Here is a 24,901-nt window from a genome sequence, read left to right as displayed (position 1 = left end):
TACTGATCCTAAATGCTTTTAGATTCTGTCCTGTGTGACCTAGCATTCACTGCTCATGTCTGAATTAGTAAGTAGATCACAGAAATGGGGCAGGGGAGCTTGAATGTGCTGAAGAGGATGCAAGCATAAATCTAGTTAGTTTAAACCAACAAATACTTAAACATGTGCTCTCTGGCTTCTCTCTCATTAATGCCACTAATAAATTGAGGTGATAGGATCATGTGTCGGTGCAGCAGATAGGAGGAGCACTGTGAAAGGCGCAGTTTTCTCCCAAGTTAAAATGACACATTTTATTGCGGGGCTCTGGCCCTTTAAGAGCCAGTCTCTCTCCAGAAGAGACAGAGCGCCGAGCAGCTTGGATCCAGAGACCGCAGCGCATCCTCGGCTGCTGCTAGCCCGCAGACACACACACACACACACACACACACAGGAGAGCGGACAGGCAGGACACCCGGCCAGCCTCCCGGGTCATATCACAACAAACCGCGTCCTGGAGAGAAGGGCATGGGGGGCCACCTAGCCCGCTTGGCTAACTAGATTTCCTTGAAGCGGAGAAGGCTCACGGCCGGTGTCGTCCAGCAAGATGGTATCCTGGATCATTTCGAGGATAGTAGTGTGAGTATGGGCTGGGCTGTTGTTGTGTTTAAAGCCAGATCTGTGACTCCTCCATTCATCAGCTGTCTGATGCTGAAGGCTGCGACGCGCTAACTAGCTAGGCTTGTGTGCTCTGTCATCCGTTTTCTGTCCGCATATAGTTACATTTCATTCATGTATGTTAGATAAATTACTGTGGGTAAAAATTTTATTTGGGCATTGAGGTAAGCAGCTGTGTATAGCAGCCGTTACAACCGTTGCTATGGGTCTTTAATGAATACAATGATGCAATACAAGCTGCACCAAGCGCCTGCTAGCCCCTGGTAGCTAACGTATGCTGGCTAGCCATTAACCACCTGACAGATAATGTGTTGGCAGGGGAAGGATTTGTTAGCCGGCCACGTTATTCAAGTGAAACCTGCTTAATATTCCAGCCTCGCTGCAGACAAGTAAACAAGACTCCAAACTGCCTGCAGTGGCTTTTTTAAAAAAAACAAAACACCACAGTCTGAGTATCGCTGGTCTGTACACTGAGCATCTCAGCACCTTTTATTGTGAACATGACTTGGTAAAAATGTGATGGCAAGGCTAAGCTCAGGGATGTCGGTCTATCCATCCATATCTAGGCCCATGTTCAGGAACTGGCCAGATCATAGTGGATGATTTGTATGATTTTAATAATATTCCTTGTTGTGGACAGTTCAGACCTGGGCTTCCACCTGTACACACCATATCACGACAGTGTGGATGACTCAACTAAAGCCAGCAGCTGTCATCATCCTGATCCTTTATGCAGACACTTATGTCAATTGGGTGCTTTTAAGCAGATATTTTGTTCTCTGACCGCAGGACCTACCTATCTTTCAACAATGCCATCATTTTTCTTGTGGGTTTAACCAGGTTGGACTAAAGCTTGGCAGTATAATCCTCGAACATAACTATAACAGTGTCTTTGAAAGGCCCAGTTGTGGAGATGTTATTGACGTCTCATCCCTATAAATATTCTGGTTATGTAAGTAGAGGATAACACTGGCAAGCAGTTACTTTTAGTAGCTTCCAGCTGGCTCTTCCACTTCACTTACCCCTCAGGTGTCGATGGGAGACAAACAATGTGACTGGATATGCATCATATAATGGCTGCAGCACGTCTAACACAGGATTATTCATTTCTCATCTTTAATCTGCACTTTAAACATGCAGCTGCCTCTATTTGTTTTAACCCAACCGTAAAAAAACAGGTGAATAAGCAGCGTGTCTGAAATCACTGAAGTCTCAGCGAGAGGACGGGATGCCCTCAAGCTCCGAGAAGTGAACTTGAGATGGGGACACAAAGAGGCACAGGGCGTCTGCTGAGAGTGTCTACTGCCTTAGAGGCCTGCCACGAGTCGCCACAGCTTACTGTGCAAAGCTGAGAGGCGCTGCACACATGACAGGGCAGCTCAGCCACTTACTGGGACAGAAGACCTACTTAAATGCTGAGAAAAATGGTAGATATGCTCCAGCTACTAACAGCTGGGAGCACAAGCATCAGTGTAGAAAAACATTCAATCCTTAGTTTAGATAAAGTCACACCCAGTGGTTTACACTGTGGGCATACAGACAGACGAGTGCCTTTCTGAAGTGTGTTCTCCCTGCTGTCCCCTCACTCAGCATTAGGCATCCTGTCACATCAGCACAAATCACCACAGTGGCACAGGATGCGACCAAATGCGCATCAAAAACACGGCTCTGTGTGCATAGTGTCCCAATCTGCACGTGGTCCAACACATGGTGACCCACCCCTGGCAGACCTTTGTGTGTTTTTCCACTTTGTCTCGCTGCATTCTTCCTGACTCCGTGATCTCCATTATGTTTTTTTTTTTCTACTGATTATCAGGCCAGTGTGTGTTTTCAAGCCAGTGCCCATCAGCTGTCTACTGTGGCATCACCGTTCAGACCAAAACCACATAGACACCGACTTTCTTTAAATATAAACTGCTCAATAATACAGAAAGCAACTGGTGTTTACGTAAGCTTAGTGCAAACATAGCTAACCTGCTTTTTAAGCAGGAACACATTGGTTAGGTGTCAACACCCGGAGGCCATGTCCTCACGTTGAATCCTCCTCTGACCCAGGCTTCTCTGCTCCTCTGTTTTTTGCAGTCTTGCCTTTGGGACTCTCTATCCAGCATACTCCTCGTACAAGGCTGTCAAAACGAAGAATGTGAAGGAATATGTGAGTATCACCTCTGGTTTATAAAGCACAGCCGACTGTTTTGACTCCTGTCTGCCCTGTTTGACTTTCTTTAGATATTTTTACCCCTGTATTTTAAGTTTCAAATGCACATATTGAGAAGGAGTGTAACAAAGCCCATAGATAGAATTTAGGCCAGTCACACACTGGACATTGTTTAAATGGAGGACACGTATTAATTACCTAGAGTAATTTCTGTTTTGATGTTGGCAGCACTGACTTTTCTGTTTCTTTGAGCACTGTCACTCATTACCAAAATATCAAGCGTGTTTGATAATGATCAGGGTAGGGCTGAATGATTTTTGAAAAAAATATCTAATGGCAATTATTTAGACTGATATTGTAATTGAGATATGATTTGCGATTTTGGAAGGAATTTATAATTTTTTACACACTTATTCTCATTTTCATTGAAAAACAATGTTTAAATGTCTATGGTGAGATTTTTGCAAAGATCTGTGCCAAACAAAGATGCTTTCTTAAGTCTGTAGACTATGACGTGTAGGCCAGGACATTTCTCCAGCTCGACAATATTTAATTTAAAATAGTGTTTGACCCACATTTTGCTTTTTAACAAAAACACCTCCTGTGATTTGAAAATTGCAGCAGGCCGCATTGTTATTTCGGTGAATTGTTCAGCCGTAGATCAGGGTCTCCCGGACAAGGTCAGAAGCATGGCATGGCAGCTAACTGGGGCACACCAACCTTTTATGAAACTGGGTCACTGAGGCACCATAATTTGTCTAGGAGACAAAATAAAACCTTTATCTCCATTTCATTACTAAATATTTTATTCTACATGGACACAACAGCTTTTTGAATACAAAAGGTGGTAGAAACATAGTCATCTCCATGTAGAATAAAAGTCAGTAGTTTGTGGATATCCTCATCTGTTTGAGCGGAAAAGTTTTATCCAACACCTGCTGAGAATACATGAACGTGCAAGCACCTCCTTATGATCAAGTATTGCAGCCTACCATGCTTCATATTAAATAAAAACTCATCTTGTAGTGCAGTGGTTCCCAATCTAGGGGTTACAAAATGAATGTGATGGGTCACAAAAAGATTGACCATATAGGAACAACAGCTTTGTTTTAAGAGGAAACAAGCCAATAAGGTTGGGGACCACCGATATGTTCCCTTTTGTCCGAGACTAACACCTATAACATTTTAAAGGTGGGGTATCTGATTTGTTAAATTCTTAAAATATCTCCTCACGATCTGCTAGTTCTCCGTTCCCTGTGTGCGCTTAAAGTCAGGTGTTTGTACTCAGCCCTGGCTCTGTAAATGAGAAACAAACAAAGAGGCTCGGACCGAGACACACAACACTACTCCAGCCATGATTTGTGTGTCCGGTAACGTTAAATAACTCCGACTTCCGTACTAGTTTGCCAAGACCATGCTGTTTTTGTTATGTTAGCTATAGGAGAAGGAGACTTGCGAGGATCTGGAGCTGGTGTGCTGGCTCCGGGACTGTCCTGTCCTCTCTGCACATTAGCTTCGCAGCAGCAACAGATTCTTGTTCTGCTTTTGGCTGAGAGTCGGGGGTCCTCCCTGCTTACCTCATCACTGCAAGGCATGATAGAAAGGGGAGGCAGTGGAGGAGGAGATAGCAGCTCTGGCCCTCCGCCCAGTTTTGTACTGGAGAACAGTTTCCTCCTGGCAGGTTACTATGGCAACCCCCCTCCTCCTCTCAATTGCTGCTCAAGCAGACCACCACAGAAGGAGCGAATGAGGGAGAGAAAGAGAGGGAGTGAAGGACGCCATTTTTAGGACTGATGTTTTCATCCTCCTTTCTTCTTGTTTAGCTTGTTTTAATGACTCAGCACTATGTGTGTTTATACAGCTGCATGACTGCTGCCTCTTTGTTCCTTTAAACATGCAGGGCTTTTCTCTAATTTAGTAACATTTGGTATGCCAATATGTTTACTTATTGATAATGTATTTCCACTTAATCTATGGCATTTGGTATTGTTTCCTAAACTAGTTTCCCTTTACGTGTCCAGTTTATGGGATTTCATAATGCCCTGCATTTCCTTTTGTCTCCGGGACATTAACCATGCATACTGATGTGCTCCGACAGGACTGAACATATGTTGCGTTTCTGCATTGGCATGTCTGTTTATTTCCAGTGTCTCAGCACGTGTGCACTGGATGCTGTGGGTTTTCATGTGCTATTTGTGTTATGACTTGTGTGTGTGTGTGTGTGTGTCTCCAGGTGAAGTGGATGATGTACTGGATAGTATTTGCGTTGTTCACTACAGCAGAGACGGCCACAGACCTGCTCTTATCATGGTGAGTCAGGAGCTGCTCATGATCACGACCCTATAAATAAAACAAACAGCTTATATAATACCAATAGACACATTCGTGTGTGTATCTAGTGCTAAGTGTATACTGAAATCTTATTAAAGTGCCTCATGAAATGCAACTCACACCATTATTCAGCCTTTCAGATATCAGATCAGTGTCTTAGCTTCTCTCATTGTGTCTTTTTATTTATAACTCAGGTGTTTGTATCTTCCTCAAAGACGTTATGTTTTCAGTTCCTCTCTGCTGATGTTCTAACTCTGTTTCATTTCTCAGGTTTCCATTTTACTTTGAGCTCAAGATTGCCTTTGTGATCTGGCTCCTGTCCCCGTACACCAAGGGCTCCAGTGTCCTCTATCGCAAGTTTGTCCACCCAACCCTGTCCAACAAAGAGAAGGTAGGAACACAACCTTTTCAAGTCATTAAGTCCATCTCCCAAATGGAAAAAGTGGCGCATTTCACTGCTGCAAAACGTGCAGAAATTGGTCTGCATGTCCACATTGAAATATGCTAATTTGTCCTTTTCTTCTTTGTCCCAATTGCTTACGATGTCGTCTTTCACTCTTCCCCTTCAACTATCGTCCTGTTCTACAGGAGATAGATGAGTACATCGCACAGGCCAAAGACAGGAGCTATGAGACCATGATGAGGTTTGGAAAGAGGGGTCTCAACCTGGCTGCTAATGCTGCTGTCACTGCAGCCACCAAGGTGAGCTGTGTGCTCAGATCAAGTCAGATCGCATTATAACTTAATAATGCAGATTTCTCTTCATGTTCTTCATCTGTAATATATTCATTGTACACTGTGCCTTTTAGATTGTGTCTGAATCCAGTCTGAGATGCCGTTCAGCACAGATTTTTAAAATGTGTTTCAAATGCTTCTTCTCCAGTGACCACTGAGATCACGTTGTGTGATTTTCAACAGTAGGAAACGTGTGTGTGTGTGTGTGTGGTGACTGGTGACTTGTTGCAGGGAACAAACTTGTAAGCTTTTTCTGAGTTGTTCGTCACAGCAAAATTACCACTGGGAGCTTTGCTATGCTAGACACACTCCAACATTAACAAGGAGGTCCTATGGTTTGTGCAAAGATGCCTTGCCAAGTCCTGATTAAGTGATCCCAATGCATCCTAATATGTTTGGGATGAATTCACAGCTGTATTTACATCTGTCTACTGACATACAGTAAGTTGGATTCCCCAAAGGCTGTTAGGCTTGGTTTCTAATGCCCCTTGTATGTTTAAAAAAAAGAACAGCCAAGCAGGCTGGTCAAGAGCACCAAATAGCTTAGTTTACTGTCTGACACCAAAAGGTTGGGAGCATGCTTGTGAGTGTGAAACAAGGGCAGCAGCCTAGAGGCGACTTGTTCTTGATCTGATGTTGTGACGGGCTCGTGTAAAGAGTAAATTGTTGGTGCTGCCAAATCAATGTGCCCTAATGGTGATTGATTGCAGATAAAGTCCGATATTTAAAGTAATGTTAGGTGGAAGTCTTTACTAAAGGCATTGTATACAAAAGCACTCTGTTCTGTTTATGTTCCAGTGTGGAGGTTTTTGTCACATACTGTAAACAGATCCTATTAACCATATCGTTAACTGACATTCAAGCAGAGATTTAATGTTTATGCACACAAATTAAGTCGGTATTTTGCATCAACATCATCTTTCCAATGTAGTTGTTCTCTATTTATTGATGATATATGGCTGCATCTAACTATTATTTCCGTTATTGATTAATCTGTCAAATTGTTTCAATTCATAGCATCAAAATGGCTTAAAATGTCTTCATTCTTCAAATACCTTTTTCATCCATCCAACAGTCCAAAACCCGAAATATTTTCAATTAACAGTGATATGAAACAGAGAATGCCATCAGATCCTCACATAATTGTTCTGTTGATCGGAAAATCAATGAAGGTAGTAACCATTGCAGCTCTAGATGATAATATCAGGGGAGTTTCATGCCCATTCAAGTGGTGGAAATGCTTAAGTTCTGAACCCTGGCTGCTGAATATAATTGTCAAAGATTTCTGTCTTGTCAGCTTTACACTACACAGATTAACTTAATCAGTCAGTGTTTCACCAAACATGAGAATTTGCAAGTTAAATTTTATTTGGATGACCTATTCTCTGTAAGATATGAGTGATGCAGAAGTAGGGGATAGATATTCAGGCCTCGTGCTATCCCATATCTTGACGTGTCTGTGTTGGGTTTTGCTGTGATGCCCAGGGACAAGGCGTGCTGTCAGACAAGCTGCGGAGTTTCAGCATGCAGGACTTGACTCTCATCAACGCTGACGATGACCTATCTCTGCACACTCCAGACGCCCGCATGAGACGGGACCCGATGGACGAGATAAGTTCGGGGGCCAGCACGTTGCCCCGGGCCAAGAGCTCCGCTGCACGACAGAGTAAGGCCACACGCACAACCCCCACGCTGCTTCATTAGGAGTCGCACACATCTGCATAAAAACATACATTCTGTGTGTCCAGTTTGTTGTTTGGGCTGGAGTGTCACTCAGAGGCCGTACTTTACTATCAGAGCAGGACAGGGGGCTAGTTGGGCCAAGTGGAGTCATGTGATTTAAAGCACTGCAGGATGGCAGGGAAAAGGATGAGATGCAAAGAAGTGTCGAGTAGGGGGAGTGAAAACATGTGATTCCAGTGGGAGGAGAGGCTGAGAAGGAGGGCTCTTTGTGTCTCACTACACTGCCGGCTGGCTGGCTGCGGGCCTGGCTAGCTGTGAACTGAATACAGAGAGAGACACAGAGACCGTGAAACAATGAATGGACAGGGCAAAGTGGCACATTTAACACAGGAACCTCAATGTGCAAACCCAGCCTGAAAGACAGATCAAACAAAACGCTGACATGAAAGAATCAGACAGATGGAGTTACTGTCTTCAGGGTAATTTGTGCATGGATGTTTCTTCAATAATGTTTGGGGGAAAATGCAGCATATAGTGAAGGGAATCCAGGCTCAAAGGTCCTCTTACTAATGATCCAGAGCTTTCAGCTCTATTTCCTCTTTCTGCACTGTTAAAAAGCAAAAAAGAAAAGATTATGGAATTATTTGTAAATAGAACAAATTTATAAATGGAAGAAGCTTGAATAATGCTACACTCCTTTGCTCAAACATGTTAAACTTTCCTGCTGACCCGGGTCAGCAAGTGTCCCCATACATTTACAACAGTAACTGAAAAAAATTTGCGCATTAAAATACTAACCGTACTGAACAACAAGATAAGGGACATAGATCTAAACAAATCTAAATGTATTTCTTCAAAATTCACTGTTTTTAAATCCCTGTAAACTGAATATTCTGTGACTTTGGATCGGACCAAGCAAGCAATTTTACACTGAACTATTGTGATCAGCATTTTACTGCTGTTTTCTGGCAATATGTAGACCAAAACATACTTTGGGGAAAACTTTTTCAGCCTTACTGTGCACTGCTCTTTAGAGGGGTCCTGTGGATTTGTTGTAAACAAAGTTTTTGTTTACATTCAGTTTTTCTGGGTGGGCAGAAGAGACTCCTATTTAGAGTGACCTTTTTTATTATATAGTTGACATCCAACAGGCCAACATTTGTCACAAGTGGAAATACAGCCTGTAGTTTGAAATGTGGCCACCGGGTGGTGTAATAGGCTGTGACTGTGCTGATGTATTCATCAGCAAATACACACTTTTAGACAGTTGCTTCAGTCTGGTCACATTCGTTCCAAGGAAATGAGATACAGAATTCTGACTTGCTAAAAGCTGTCGACAGAGTTTGGTCTCTATTGGCTCAGTCTCTCTGGTCTGTCAGCTGTCTGGAGAGTCATCTGGTGATTTCCTTTTTTATCTTTTCCTTTTAGTTGAACTCTGAGCTACTCTGTCTGTGAAATGACCAGCATTTATTGTCCAATCCTGCAGCTCGCTCTTTGGCGGCCGCATCCCTTGCTGATGACGCGTCGTCCCAGCACGGCTCTGACCAATCAGACACGAGGACTGAACACTCCGATGAAGATGTGGGAGAAAAAGCCCCCAAACGCTCTACCAGCGTCAAGACAACCAAGAAACCTGTTGCTGCTAAGACGGAGGTAGTACCAGTAATACATACACACGCACACTAAGTGTAAGACAAACCCAGTGCTGTGTATTGCGCTTAAGTAAGCATAATAAAATAACAGTAAGGTGTTACGAACTAATTAAATGTTAAAGCTTCTTATCAATGCTGTCAACTACAAAATATAGTATTGAAGATACTACAGGTGTAGATTTATGAAAGAAATTAATTATGTAACATTAAATGACAGCTGAGCTAAACATTGCTTTAAACCTTAGTGGCAGCTCCATGTTGTTGATACAGTTTCTCAAAATCACAGTACTTTTGGACCAAATGTCAACATTTATCAATACTTATTTTACTTTTGTTTTAAATCATCTTTTGTAACTCAGTAATAGTTATTTGTTTATGAAAACTGCGCCCTCTTTTTGGATATTGATCTCTTATTGCTACTTCATTTTAGTTAGGCTATGTTGGACTTATATTGCAGTAGTTTCATACCATGTTAGTCATATTGCGCATGTAAACAATATAATTTCAGTGGAGCTAAGAATGTGATGTGTTAATGATGATTTCAGTTACTCTGGCTAAACATCAAATAACTTAGTTCACTTCCACAAAGTTGGGGGACTTGCAGGGAACATATTTGAACGAAAGAACAGTCCGATGCTGCAATATCCTGACTTCCCTCGTATGAGTCAATGCTGGATCCCCAATAATGCAATTCAATGGCGTCTTACAATAGGCCTTCTCTGCATGTTCAGTGTTATCTTTCAAACTTCATGGCCTCAGTTTATAATGGGTTTTTTCAGACAAATACTTGAAGTCTCAAACGGAAAGGTCACATTACACTTCCGTCCTATGAATAGTCGCTCCTTTCCCATTCACTTCTATTGAAGCCTGAACCACAGACAAATTGAAGCATGCATTTCAGTCTGACCTCTCTATCCATCCATCCCTAACTTTAGTCAAACCTTTTCCCGACCTCCTCTACAATTTTAACAATTGACTGTTTTCTCTCCTCTTTTTCCTCTTGTTGTTTAATGACTCTGTACTTACTCCCCCTTCCTGTCCCTCTCCTCCCTCTGCAAGACTCAAACCAAGACGATGAAGAAGCCGACAAAGAAAAAGGCCACGACTAATAATGCAGAGACGCCACCATGAGGCCTGCTGTCCACACTCGCTCCACCCGCAGCCTGCAGGCCCTCCTCCACACAAACACATACACACTGTATATATCAAGCACTGACATTGTGTCACTCTTGCCGGTTTTTGGAGCAAAGTGCAGGTTTGGTTTTTAGCCGTTTGTGGCCACACTTAGTTTGGAGACGGTTCTTTTACGTTTACTGGGCTGTTTCATATTTTGTCTCATACTTACTTACGAGTTCATGTCAGATTAACAGTCGGGGATGTTTCTTAGACATTTTTTTTTTTATCTGGTAAAGGTTAGTTATATATTAATAAATGCTGTTATTTATTGTTTTTTCTCTTTTATCCTTAGACACATATGTACGTCCCCATAGTGGATGAGCATGTAAGCTGGCCATGTGCAGTTTTCCAGTCTCACTGATTCTTCGCTCTTAGTTATCTAGGTGTGGGTCCCCTAAGTTTCCTCTTGGCTGCTCCTACCTGGTTCCGGTTGAAAGAAAAAAGGCTCACCATCTCTGTGCATGTAGGCCACAAGTCTGGAGCCTCATCTGGACCATGTCATGATGGTGGAAATTCTCAGACATTGTAGTGTCTGGAGCACAGACAATATAATGTGCCTGACATTTTTACTGAGGAGTGAGAAGATTGTTGAGATCAACTTTAAAGCCTGTATTGACATCCTTATTACTTTTTCACACCTAATACCTAATAGATACCTAACACTTTTGACTACAACTCAGCCCCATAATACATGTCATTCAGCTGCCACCATATCCATGTGTCTGGTTTCACAGGATTGTTGGTGATCAGATTTTTTTTTTTTTTGCTTCTCTATTTTACCCTAATTTTAAATTAATTTGAGGCTTCACAGCTTGTGGAAGAGTTTAAGTTAAGTTTCTCCTCATTAGGTCTACATCGCTCCGTGTGAGTCTGGCTCTGCAAAGTTCAGGTCTCACATTACAGTGTTTTCCTCACTGCTTTTATGTGACTTTCAAGTCATGCACAGTACTAGTGATGGATTGGTTTGTTTAGGGTTTGCTTAGTTATCCTTCATCTAGATATCGCGCTCTCAGGTTGTATTTATCCATGATCATTTATTTATTACGCTTCTGTTTGATCCAGTTCTTCTGGTCATGTGATATTAGTAATAAGTATGATCAGTTGTGCATAGCCGGGTCTCTTAAGGTTAGGCAGTAATTGAGTGCTGGTGTTGCTCTTTCCCAGTAAATACAATAGTCATAGAGGAGTTGCCGGTGTTTGTGAGGTAACACATCTGCTTTCACTACAGCACTGTGTATTGTTTGCTTTCTCACTCCTTTTACCCGGCTGTGTGGTGACACTTTGCTTCTTTATGATATTTCCACATCTTAGAAGCCAGGATAGAGCAAAGCAGTATGGAAAAAATGAAACCAACACCAGGAGACTGTGAGGAATCATTTCCTCATCTCTGTGCTGTTGTTTCAGATGTGGAGGGAGTGTCAGACCAGGCTGTGGGTGTTTCTGAACACACTTTGGTTCTGGGATGGGCTCTTCTGGTTGACAGCCTCTGCAGTAGGCCTGGTTTCCTCAGAGTGCTCTGTAATGAGACATTTGAAAGCATGAGAATACTTCAGCACTGATTTCTGCTATTTGCAGTGTGACAATAGTGTGATCCAGTAGAGGGAGACAAAGTCCACCTCAACTGTATGTAGAATTACTAAACGATATGTAAACACAATGTAAATAGTAACCCTGACTGTATATACAGTATGTGTGAGCTTGCTTGCCTTGTTCATTCTCTGGGCTGAAATCCATTTATTTTGTAATCATCTGTGTGCTTATTTTAATTCTTAGCCTTGATAAATCACATGCTCTGAAACTGGAAGACTCTCAGACTTCACCAGTATGGACTTCTGGTGTTGGAAGTGATTTTTTTTTTATATTTTTTAGTCCCCCCAGTCCTTTTCTTTTTAAGACATTTTAGCTCCTCTCCATCACAAAGTAAAGAATTTCCAGACTGAGTCTAAACTGATGTTTGTGCATGAACATCCTGCTATGTGCTCTACTCAGACTGGTTATAAAGTGTTTTAGGGCCAAAGGTTGAAAACCAGCCTGTCCCCTGCCTCCTTCTTAATTTAATGTTTGTACTGAATGACAAGAAGACGGCACATAATTAAGACATTTTGTCTTATGAAGATACAACCCTGCATTTTATCTTGTGTTCATGCCATTTTTTTATATTTATTGTTTATTATTTTCTGTTTAAAAGCATTATTGTATACAGGGATGTTCATTTGTGGATTATTTGTGCCAATTCTCAAAGCTCCATGTCAGAAAGGATTACAGTATGTGTGCTGGGACAATGGCAACCCAACAAGCTCATATATCAGTAATGAAACTACTAATAAAGCAAATTAAATCAGTGTGTTACTTCCTGTTGTTCACGTTTATGGCCCACTAGGAGAAGGACTAACATCCAGCTAACTTGGTTATTCAGTAATGCAGTTCTTTTTATTTTTAACAATGGGAGTGGGTGAAGTTGAAGTTGTTCCGCATGCTGTCGGGGTGTAGCTGCGGATAAGGGTAGATCTGGGCCCGTATTTATCAAGCTTCTCAGAATTACTCATAAGAACACTGCTAAGCACTGACTTAAGAGTAAAATAATTCTTGGCTCAAAGCTGGGCTTAAAAGTTAGTTATCAAGCATCATAGTCCTAATTTGAGTGAAGTGTAGGACAAACTCTTAAGTGTCAGTCTTGACAGTCTAGTGCTGAATTACGACACCGCAAACAGGATTTTGGATGACGATGTCGCCAATTTCCTTCTTTAAGAATATTCTCAGATAAATTCACATTGAATGGTGAAATTCCTAAGAGGAGTTTACGTTCAAAACACATTTAACAATAAAGAATTTTCAAGATAATACATTATGATGTAGGCCTACACATTAATAAATGAAAGGTAAAACAAAGAAGATTTTCTTTATATGAGCGCCATCAAATGCGCTCCTGTATTGCCGGCTATATGAACTGTGTTTGCTTCTGTCAGATTACTGGGGGTGTTGTTAGGAAGTCGATGAAACGCGTGACAGTGTGTGGAGCTGTAAGTGCAATAATTTGTTTCCATGACTATTCGGCTTATTGATGGTTGTGAGGGGCCAAAATCATCAGCATTGCTGCGTTTGTCCTGTGGCAAATAAACGAAGCGTCATCACCACCTTCAATTTAATTGAAAACGCATTACTGCGTAAAGTCAGTGTTGAGATGACGTCCCTCACCAACTCGCTGACAAAGTTTATGCCTGCGCGGTGCGACCCCGTCCTGTTTTAAGGGGGTAAGCCAGAAATCGGACAGTGAAGCCGACCAAAAATGACGTAAAAACCCTGTGAAACCCCGTCGCACCTGAGAGATGTAACCGTATTGCTTAGATTATAAACTCTAGGCAATCAAAAACAAACTATCAGAGCAATCAGAGACGCAGCTTTGGTGTTTGGCAGGTGAACCTTGTAGGTGGGCTGATTAAACAGTGACGATCCGAGTCAGACAAACACACTGAGCCATGAAACTTTTGTTGGCGCATTTATACAGCTACCAGAATGTTTCTGCAGTTGTTCTACGTCATTAAACCACGGTTATGCTGCGCGATCATGCGCAGTAGACGCTGGTGCCAACAGGAAGTGGCCCTGTAGTAGTATTTTATTGGTCCAAAACTGGCTTCATTGCTCTCCATTCAAATCAGCGTGGTGGCCTCCTCCAGTAATAGACTGTCTATGGTCTTGTTAACTGCGCGTTGTCAGAATTCTTCCTCTCCTCTACGCATGTCTCTGTCTCCACAGCACCATCACAGGCCCTACTGGCAACTCCTAACCACTTGAGAGACCTCGCGAGCTGTCTGAAATAACTGGGAGAGTAAGAGTGATTCTTAGCTTTGAGAAATTTGATAACTTTTATTCTTAAGTTTAAAAGTAGGAGTAAATTTCATGAATTCTCAGCACTTAAGACTAAAACGACACTTTAAGAAGCTTAGCCTATCCCTGGTTATTAATTATCTGTTGGTTTGAGTCTTTTGCTTAAACCACACTATGTCCTGTTTATGTCCACACATGTCTTTAAAACACCAGAAAGCATTGATGGTTAAACCACAGGCAGAAACTTTTTTTTTTTTGATGAGTCAACTGTCCTGGCAAAGACAAAACCGGTTGCGTCCAGTTAGGGTGAGATGAATAGCAATTCAATTCTCACAGTTTACATGCAGTTGATATGCAGTTTGGATACTTCTGCACAAACCTCACAGGGACAGAGAGAGAAGTCTGTTTTGACAGCTACAACAAGCACATGAGCATTTTAACACACCAATTCCCATAACAGAACAAAGCACACTGAAATCAATTTAAGGTTTTTATTGCCATGAGCTCAGGACGAAACAGTCAACAAAGATCCAGACAAAATCTGTACTTGAGTTACAACAGTAATTAGAGCTCTAATTACAAATGACACCCAAAGTTAAGGTTTCCAACCTTTAAAAATTTATTAATTCAAAATGACTTAATAAAAGTAAACTAATATTAGTAATAAATTACTAATTTTAGTATTTTTTTTACTATTAAGACCACAAACTTCTGTGTAATTACAGAAAGTGAAGGTCTTACTTTTACATATTAAGAAATATATTCAAAACATTATATACATTTTGTAATAATATATATAATATTGTGATTGAAATGAAGTATTTAATCAGTCCAAAATATTCTCACTCTGTTCTGGGGACCTGATAAAGCTGTAAAGGGCTGCTGTTCCCCAAAGTTGACTTAAGGTATTTTAGAAACAGATGAACTACAGCAGTGTTAAAATCTGTGTTTATTTGTTCTCTAATAGGTGACATTGAACTATAGATAACCATTTCATTCCAGTTCTTTGTCAAAATGTCAATAATTTTATTGTGGATCAGTGGGTGAAATGTGAGAGAAGAAATCATTTTCACTCCACGGGCCACATGTTGGTCTTTTCTCAGATTAACTGAATTTTCTGCCAGTTTCACAAGTTTGTGGAGACACGATTGAATATCACCTTTTGGTTTGCTTCTTTGTTTTGTGTCTTTAATATCATAGAGTGTCCGGTAGATACCACATTTTATAACATCTTTTCTGAAAAATGTACTGTCCAGTTTGAAAGGGGTTTTCTTGCATGTTTGAACATATGGATAAAAGCAGCTGCTGGGACTTGAGATGTCAGAGAACTTGAGATCTGCAAAATAATTTGGACCCGTTAGTCCCCAAAACTTTGTGAACGCCACATCAGTAAAAAATCCATATTTACTGAGCCACTGATCAGCCATCTCTAAAAGTTTAAACATACATGGCTCAATATGTTTTTCTCTCTTCAAACAAGGACTGTTGAGAGTATAAATTAAAATATGCCGCACATTTGTTCCGTTGTTCAGTAGAAATTTGTCAATTTGTCGAATTAAGCTTTCCTCACTGTGTGATGTAACTTCAGTGGAAGGAGAAGCAGAACTTTTCCTCTTCTTGTTTCGAAAACATGGACAAACGCCCTGAAAATGCTTATATTTACCATTTTTCATTTTACAAACAGCAAATGCATATTGTTTGCCCCTTTTATGTTTCGTCTGGTAAGATTTTAGCCAAAGCTCCAGGTGTCTACCTGCAGGCACTGCATTAAGACCTAAATCATTTTTTGCTTCTGAAAATAATGTCATTATTCGCTTAAAAAGTTGCTTTTTATCACGACAAGTTGTTAGCTTAATGAAAGCGTCTTTTAACAGCATAATTTTCTCTGTAAGGGAAGTCTGTCTTATACCTACAGTACTGAAATCAGAGGGGCTGTAATTTGGTAAAACAACTGCAGCCTGTAAATCTTGTAAATTGGCTGTTCTTGATATCATTGAAGGTAAATTACTGTCATTTTTAACAGTCCACAAAAAATCGTTTACCGGATTTTTTGCAATAAGGTATAAATTTAGGTTTCTGAAAGAATGCAAATGAAACATATTTATATTGAAGTTAGGTAACTGAAAATCTTCATCAAAATAATAGTTTTGAAAAATGTTGTTCTCCAGCCCATAGAGATGATCCTCCTGCTGCTGGTCTTCTTCCCTGGATAATGAAAAAGGGTGAACTTAGTTTAATTCACACGACAAAATCTTGTGCTAAACATTATGTTATTTAACCTTTCAGCTGCAATGATCCCCATACACCGAATACATTCAGCTACAACTGTAAACTGCCAACTGACTGTCAAAGACCAAGTGATCTCTGTGGTAGTGTTGGATTGAAAAGTATTTCATATTTAATATCCTCTCCACTGTTTGGACATTGGGATGGCCAAAGCATTATAGTACTGCTCAATATAAAGGAGTTCACAACACAGCTGATTAAGACTGTCCTCTCAAAAAACTAAAACAGAATCAGTCGTTTCATAACGTTTACTTTCAAGTGACAAATCCTCTGTGATTGTATTGACTAGAGTCAGAAGTCAGGTTTTAATAAAGTGACAAAGTCTGTGTATGGAGGAGGTCGGGCTGGATGGATGAGTCACCAAAAAGTTAAACTTGAACACAGAACCTTCTGCCCTAACTTCCCCTAAATTTAAGGAAGTACAGCCTAATTCATTGTAACCCAGTCCGTCTTTTCCTAAACCTAACCAAGTGGTTTCTGTGCTTAAACAAACCTTAACCATATTATCATAAAACCTGTTTATTTTTTCACAGCAGTTTATTTTACAGGTTTGGAAGGAATAGACAAATGATGCTGTCATACCATTAGCATATAACCCTTTTGTGTTGTTTTTCAACAAGTTAGATATATTTGACTAATTTTAGTTGACAGAAAAAAATAAATAAGCAAAGCTACCAAAAGAGATATGGCATGAGTATAAAAAACTTTGGTAAATAAAGCATGTTAAAATAAAAAAAAGGTTTATTATTGAAAATGTTTAGATTTGCATAACTGATAACTTATAACTAACTGAACTTGTCTTTACCATTTACCAGTTGACCTAATGACAGTAGGCCTACAGCATTTCATTTCTTGGAGTTTACCTTTGGGGTGTGAAGAGCTGTATCTTGGTGGAATCGGTTGAAAACATCTCTTCCCTCTCAAGCATTTCTGGAACTTGTTGTCCGCTTCTGTCCGGCTTAGTGAGGAAAATAAAAATGATTTAGCCAACTGGTAAATGAACTGTAGACTATTGTATAGCTTTCTAGTCTTCCAAACACTCAAAGCTTTTTACATTCCTTCATGTTACCCAATTCACACCCATTCATACTGCGATGGCACAGCCTTCGGGAGCAGGGACATGCACAGACATTTTGGGGGGCAGGGGCTCAAGTGAAAAAAAAAGGGCACTTCTTACATATTTTGAATCAATGAATGCACCAAGGACATCAAAATAAATTGTTTAAATAACATTTTCATTCACATGCAAGATAACCTCCAGTTTTACACAGCCAAGCAACAGAATACTAAATTGCCTGAATACATTAATGTATCGATCAATTAATCAATGTATTGATTATTATTGCCACACTTACCACTCGTGCACACACACAAACACACGCGACAAGGACTTAGTTTCACTTTTGAGGGAGGGCTGTCTGTATCATGTAAAGATCAATCAGCATACAACCAACTGATAGAATGGATAGTTGTAGATGAGAAACCTGTGATCAAAATTATGAAGTTACTGTTTTAAGCAGGACACTTTTTTCATGTAGTGGTCAATTTTGAGACTTCTATTGAGTGGTCTATTTTGCTTCCATGTCTCCTTTTAGTCTAATGGTAGGAAAACATAAACAAAACACATTTAGACGGTGCTCGTTTTAAGCCTACTATCCTGTGTCTGTATGCATCTGTAGATTTCTTCTAAATGAACCAAAGCAAGGTAATCTGCATATTTAAACATAATATTTCAGGGGAAACCAAGCGGGAAGCTTCCGGTCTGAGAAGCAAGCGAGCGTGCAAGTCCCTTAAGCCTGCATTCTATTGAACGGCCAGCAGGGGACGACTCCACTGGTTGCAGAAATAAGTGTGATTGTATAGAAGTCTATGGTAAAATGACCCTACTCCTCACCTGAATAATTACCTCAGTAAACGCTTTCCTAATGAGTTCATGGTCTCAGTTGCTAGTTTCAAGTCTTCTTTAACACAGCATGATGTTCATTTAGTAAATTATGGTCCCATTTAGAGGAAAATAGACCATAAAGCAGAGTATGCTTCAGGGCGGGACTATCTGAGATAGTCAAGTCATTACAACGGCGACCTGTCAATCAGGCTAGAGTGACTCGTACCCATGGAACTGTGTAAATTTAACCAGCACCACTGAAAAAAGAGTTGGCTGCCAATTTTCTCTGGTTAGTTGGCTACATTTAGTTTTTAGACTGTTTTATGCTAGACAAAATTATCATCCCGGTTAAAATGACAGTTTACGTGAATTACAAATGCACCTAGCTAAGCAAGCTAGCTAGCTCCACAGGGAGCTGTTGGCTCCACAGTCTCTTCCAAATATGGTCATGTCCGATGCCGCTGGTTGCAAAAAATCAACATGGCGGCACCCTAAAGGCCAAACTTGAGGCTACAAACCAACGTAGTCACAATGACTACGCCCACTTCTCTTATACAGTTTATGTGGGAAACACTCTTGATGTAGGTCATTAACAATTTAGTATTACAGAAGCAAATTCTAACTAACTTTCAGAATCATATCTTATCTCAGGTTAGGAAATCCTAAATACTCAATCTAACATCGGTTATCAATTTTTATGTCTGTTACCTAGCAACCCATGCCACTTTTCTCATCTCGTGAGCTAAATGGCTTTTAACAGCTGTTTTACGGTAGTTTTTTTAATGAAACATAGGCTACTGAAAAATGGAGCAGAAACAACAACTATTATTGAACTTCAAGTCAGAAGTGTTTTTAACCTCCGTCGAGAAATCCAAATTCACGTAGGCTAATGCTTAACTCGGGAGATTAAAGATAGAGATTGGGCTAAAATAGCTGACACAGTCACCGCCGCATATCCGGCCTCCAGCAGAGTGTTGACACTGTTAAAATGAAAATAATTCCTTTTACAAGTGATACGAAGAGAAAGGCAACTGTTGTGTCCAAAGAGCAGAGAAAACTGGTGGTGGCTCCTCCTGTGCTGATACTTTTGTTACATCGGGCCTTTACTTTAGGCTATATAATGAGACATTATCTAGCATTACATCGCCTACAGCCTTTCCACTAACGAGTGTTTTGTCACCAACCGCATAGGTAGAATCAATTAAGTCCCAACTGTTGACATTTTATTGATTTTGTAAAATCAATCAAAGAGATGCCATGTGGATTAAACAAGTTAGCTAACACTAGCCTACCTGGTGGAAAAGTAAAGTTAGGACAGTTTAACAGTTCTCCTAAAGTTAGGAGAATTTATTTAAGATTTTTAGTTAGGATGCTTCTGTAATAAACTTTTCCATGGTTTATCATGGTTACCAAGCAGTTAGGATAGGATAGGATCTGCTGGTTAGGAGGTTTCTGTATAAGATGCCAGGCTCATATCTAAATGAATGGGGAGAGAGCCAGAACTGCATTGATACAGGTCACTGGGACATAAAAACTACATGACTAGAATCAGCATTAAAATCTGATAATACTCGCAGAAAAGGTTTGACAACTTTGCCCCAAAATAAGGTTTTAAAGCGTTTTTCCTGACCGGTTACACTTCTACTCTGCATGCGTCACCACTTCAACGCATGCGCAGTACAAGTAATACGGACCCTCACGACAGTGGAACCACATGATTGGCTGAAAGATGATTCCCGCTTTGGCCGTTAAAAGCAGATCATTGGCTTTCTAGCGGGAGGGGCGGGATAACCGCCAGCTTTCATGTTCACATGTTCATGACCACTCACCTCATAAACTGAGAAACTCACAGCTGGCATAAGAGCTGGGAGGGGCTGCTGCCTGTGTGTCTGTGAGAGAGAGAGAGAGAGAGAGAGCATCTGAACGATCTGAACTCCACAAAGTCTAATCTCCCGATCTGATATTTTTATTCTATATCCATGAAGGAGTATGAAGTATATAGCCTATATACAGAAAAAAGGACACCTTCTCTTGAGGAAGAAAAGGGCAGGTGCTGAAGCCCCTTTTGATGTCTAGGCTATAGGCAATGTCTGTTCGGGATTAATTTGTGGACACGTCAACATGCAGACTGGGGGAAGCAGCCCCGGACATAAAAAACTGGGTGTAGCCTAAATTCAACAAGTTCTCATCCCAAGGCGTGAAAATCCGACGTTTGTGAAATAACTTAAATATTCATGTAATATTTCAGTAACTTGACCTTTTCGGGTAAAAGAGCAGTTTTTGTTTTCTATGTCTAACAGTGTTTTAATAGGAGTGTAGAGTAGGCTATTTACCGGCATTGCTTGGGGCTGCGGATCCTAAAGAGAAACATTTGATTAGATTAGCTTATCAATTCAAAGACAATTTTACAAGTAGGCTAAAAGTTTGTAGCCATTGCTTTATATTTAGTTTGATGCTTATCATACCATGACTTCATTCGGCACATTAATGAGAAGGCTACAGACAAAACAACATATCTAGTATGAAAAACAGGGAGCAGAATTTGTTCAAAACTGTCGTGACTTACCAGAATTGATCCACAACCCCCATCAAGCGGGGGCTGACAGATGTGTTCAAGAGGATATTTAAAAAATATATATCTTACTGTTCGATAAGATTCAATGTTTTTTTCAGAAATCCAGTCGAGAGCAGACCTGTCAACCCCCGCTTGGTACTTGTTTATTTTTCTTTCTTGCTTTTTTCTTTTGCTTGTCTGGTCGGACTTCGTTGAAGTAAGATTAGTAGCCATTGTTCGTGTGCTTCCGTGTGGCTGCTTATAAGTGCTTCCCATGGCCAATCATTTTGGAGAATCTATTGTCGCCTTGCCAACTTTCGTTTTGTGGCTACAATAGATGCTGGAATGATGAGTTTCAGGTTTAAAGGGTGGAGCAACCACTTGTGTTGTAAACTGGTAATTTACTGAGAGAGTTAAAATAAAAGCAGTGCAGAGAGTCACGTAACACCAGAGTTCAGCAAGCTATTTGTGAGCTAAGCTACTAGCGACTCTACATTAAATGAAGCTTCACTAAACAGAAGCTATAGGCCCCCAGTGAAATGTAGCAAGCTAAGCTACAGCAACGTGGCAAAAGTAGCTTAATTACATCTAAGCTACTTTAAATTTTGAATATTTTATAGTTAGGTCTAGTGACGCCTTATATAGGCCTACACATATACACTCACACACACACACACACACAAACCTGCTCCAAACAGTGTGTGTGTGTGCGAGAGAGTGAGCTAAATCAGACACACAGAAACTCTTCTACTTCCTGCCACATCATTGCAGCTGAATGTATTTCCTAATGCAACAAACGGAGAACCATTGTTGTTTTTATAAAGTTACTTAATTATCACATTATTATCATTGAAATGTTTTTTTATTTTAATAATTGTTCCTTTGAAAAATTCTACTGCTTGTCAAAAAGCAAGACATATTTTCAATGTAACATATTTGTCTTTCTGTAGTTTTTTAGAGAGAGAGAAAGAGAGAGAGAGAGAGATCTTATCTCATGGAAACAAGTTTCTGCCACTACAAATCAAAGTTTCCTCCTCACTAGAGGAAGAGGTGTCCAGGCTGGACCCTGGTCCTTCTCATAAGAGGTGTTACAATAACTATCACAATAGAAAGTAAACTCAGTCGCGCGTCTTTACTCCCCTGTAGCAAAGTCGCAGACATCAGCCCAAGGACCGGTAGGTGGTGTCACCTTCACACGGAAGCGCTTCTGCCAGCTGCACATACAGGTCCGTGTGTGGCGGTGGCGTCACTTACTGATCCTTCAGAAATGCTTGGGGAAAGTTAGCGTGTGTAGAAGCTACCGCGCTACTCGGTCAATGAAAGAGCTTCGCTACTGAAAAGCTATTTGGTTAAGAAAATAGTGACGCTACCACCAAGCTACTGAGAAATGTAGTTAAACTAGTAGCTACTGTCCAACACGGCGTAACACTGTAGTAACACTTCATAGAAGAGGGTTAGTTAGGCTAATTACAAAAACGTTATCAGAAATCAGAATTAGAAATATTTATTGATCCCTGAGGGGAAATTCAGTACCGAACATTACCATGAATAAATTGCAGCATAGTATTGCACATTAATTATTGACAGATAATATTGCACAAAAACAGATAATAACGTCCTTTTGTAGGCCTATAACTAACTAAATGCCCATTTGTCAGACACTTAGAGGGAAGAGTTAAAAGTTTGATGGCCACAGGCAGAAATTACTTCCTGTGGCGCTCTGTGGTGCATTATGGGGGACTAAGTCTTGCACTGAAAGTGCTCCTGTGTTTGAGCAGCTCGTCATGGAGTGGGTGGGAGACATTGTCCAAGATGACGATGTAGTTTGGACAGCATCCTCCTCTCTGACACCACAGACAGAGAGTCCTGCTCCACCCCCAAAATGTCACTGGCCTTGTGGATCAGTTTGTTGAGCCTGTTGGCGTCCGCTACCCTCAACCTGCTGCCCCAGCATGCAACAGCAAATAGGATAACACTGGCCACCACAGCCTCATAAAACATCCTCAGCATTGTGCTGCAGATGTTGAAGGACTTTAGTCTCCTCAGAAAATAGAGATGGCTTTTGCCCTTCCTGTAAAGGGCTTGAGTGTTCTTGGCCCAGTCCAGTTTACTGTCAATGTGCACTCCCAGGTATTTGTAATCCTCCACAATGTCCACACTGATCCCCTGGATGGAAACAGGGGTCACTGGTGCCTTTGCTCTCCTTAGTTTTATTGTAAAACTACACTGTTATTTCCCCCGCAACCCTGTACGCAGGATAAGCAGTTGATGATGGATGGACACTGTTATTTCGAGTAAATGCCAGCGTTTCATCAGCCTGTTAGTAGGTAATAGGATATATGTTAGTAATTGTTTTTACAACAAAGTCAAACTCAACAGAGCTGTATTTTTATTATTTGACAGTAAAATGACAGCTTTTGATTTTCTTCATGTTAAAGGCCCCTAACCTTACCATAACCATTGGAAACATTTGTGCCTAAACCTAAGTCAGTGACTTTATGCATGACGACCCACCAACCCTGTCCAATGTGCTTGCAGCAACCTGATCTCACAGAAATAGGCCTACGTGAAATGTAGCATATGGCTAGTAGGTAGGATTAGCCTCCTTTGTGTTGCTGCGACATAGCAAACTGCGACGTTTCATATGGACGCCAAAGGGTACCTTTAGCGTTGGCTCCACATTTCGTTTACATCTTCAGCTTTCGTCCAGTAATATACTGTCTATGGAGAAAACGCACAACTGTAACTTATAATAGGCCTTGTGCTGTTTGTGTCACATTAAGTAGTTTTAATATTTTTTTATGCTGGAAGATAGTTGTTTATACTCCAAATATGTGGTTGATTTCTCAAGACTGAGCTGATTTAAAAAATTGCTATGACGTTGTCGAGATGTGAGGTCCCGTCCGCTAACATGTCCGTTCATCACCGCGGTGATGTTAGTTTTAAGTTAGATATTCGACAGACATTCACACAGGATCCGGTGACGGCTTCTTACTCAGTTCACCCAGTGTTGGCAGTATAAATGCGGTTAGCTCACCTCCGACAGCTCGCTTTTAACCACGGGGGTCAGTTTAGGGACCATCAATAAATTACAATTGTATTGTATTGTATAACCGTGTTATGGGAAAATCATCATTTATTTCACTAGCTTCCAAGACATCAAACCAATGCCGAATTGTAATACTACACTAGGCAAATCAGAACCACCTCTTCATTTAAGATTTGAGTACTTGTTTTATTTTATATTAGCGTAATATTTATTAATATTTTATGGAAAATAATGCTTTTTTTTCTCAATAGCTTCCATGTCAAGTGATTCATGGACTCCAATGCCGGATTGTAGTAGGCCTACTACACTAGGCAAATCAGACACACCTCTTCATTTTAGATTTGAGTGCATATTTTATTTTATATGAATATTCATTAATAATTACTGTATAAAATGCTTTTTTTTTTCAATAGCTTCCATGTCATGTGACCTACCTACTCCAAATCAATGCCGAATTGTAGTACTACACTAGGCAAATCAGACACACCTCTTTATATTAGATTTGAGTACTTGTTTTATTTTACATAGACAGTATATTACTGGACGAAACCACCCCGCTGATTTGAATGGAGAGCAATAAAGCCAGTTTTGGACCAATAAAATACTACTACAGGGCCACTTCCTGTTGGCACCAGCGTCTACTGCGCATGGTCGTGCAGCATAACCGTGGTTTAATGACGTAGAACAACTGCAGAAACATTCTGGTAGCTGTATAAATGCGCCAACAAAAGTTTCATGGCTCAGTGTGTTTGTCTGACTCGGATCGTCACTGTTTAATCAGCCCACCTACAAGGTTCACCTGCCAAACATATATATGCCATATATACCTGTATATATGCAGGTAGACCACCTATTGGCCGCTGGGGCGCAAGAAATGCGGCCGCCATCTTGAAACGGTCATACTCCCAGTTGC

At 40.7% G+C, this 24,901-nt stretch overlaps 2 protein-coding genes across 2 annotated transcripts; one reads left to right on the top strand and one right to left on the bottom strand.

The window, feature by feature from the left end:
- The first annotated feature begins 330 nt into the window (after positions 1-330).
- reep2 (receptor accessory protein 2) lies at positions 331-12,731 on the top strand. The gene is made up of 8 exons (XM_046031240.1): positions 331-615; positions 2,737-2,809; positions 5,046-5,122; positions 5,414-5,534; positions 5,732-5,845; positions 7,364-7,544; positions 9,048-9,214; positions 10,273-12,731. The coding sequence occupies exons 1-8, from the start codon at positions 584-586 to the stop codon at positions 10,342-10,344; spliced, it is 837 nt and encodes a 278-aa protein (XP_045887196.1). The 5' UTR covers positions 331-583; the 3' UTR covers positions 10,345-12,731.
- A 1,960-nt stretch (positions 12,732-14,691) lies between these two features.
- On the bottom strand, positions 14,692-21,164 carry LOC123958071. The gene is made up of 5 exons (XM_046031257.1): positions 20,952-21,164; positions 20,719-20,742; positions 20,215-20,274; positions 17,364-17,458; positions 14,692-16,419 (listed from the first exon to the last, which is right to left on the bottom strand). Exons 2-5 carry the CDS (start codon positions 20,722-20,724, stop codon positions 15,057-15,059), a joined length of 1,524 nt encoding a protein of 507 aa, XP_045887213.1. The 5' UTR covers positions 20,725-20,742; positions 20,952-21,164; the 3' UTR covers positions 14,692-15,056.
- Between the last annotated feature and the right edge of the window lie 3,737 nt (positions 21,165-24,901).

This window comes from Micropterus dolomieu, linkage group LG19 (assembly GCF_021292245.1).
Source record: "Micropterus dolomieu isolate WLL.071019.BEF.003 ecotype Adirondacks linkage group LG19, ASM2129224v1, whole genome shotgun sequence".
Lineage (NCBI taxonomy): Eukaryota > Metazoa > Chordata > Actinopteri > Centrarchiformes > Centrarchidae > Micropterus > Micropterus dolomieu.
This window is presented reverse-complemented; position numbering and strand designations above follow the sequence as displayed.

Coding starts and splice junctions, on each gene's coding strand:
- reep2 (XM_046031240.1), top strand. CDS start 584: ATGGTATCCTGGATCATTTCGAGGATAGTAGT. Junction 616..2,736: donor ATCATTTCGAGGATAGTAGT/GTGAGTATGGGC, acceptor TGTTTTTTGCAG/TCTTGCCTTTGGGACTCTCT. Junction 5,846..7,363: donor CTGTCACTGCAGCCACCAAG/GTGAGCTGTGTG, acceptor TGTGATGCCCAG/GGACAAGGCGTGCTGTCAGA.
- LOC123958071 (XM_046031257.1), bottom strand. Junction 17,459..20,214: donor TGAGTTTCTCAGTTTATGAG/GTGAGTGGTCAT, acceptor TTCCTCACTAAG/CCGGACAGAAGCGGACAACA. Junction 16,420..17,363: donor CAGCTCTTCACACCCCAAAG/GTAAACTCCAAG, acceptor TTCATTATCCAG/GGAAGAAGACCAGCAGCAGG.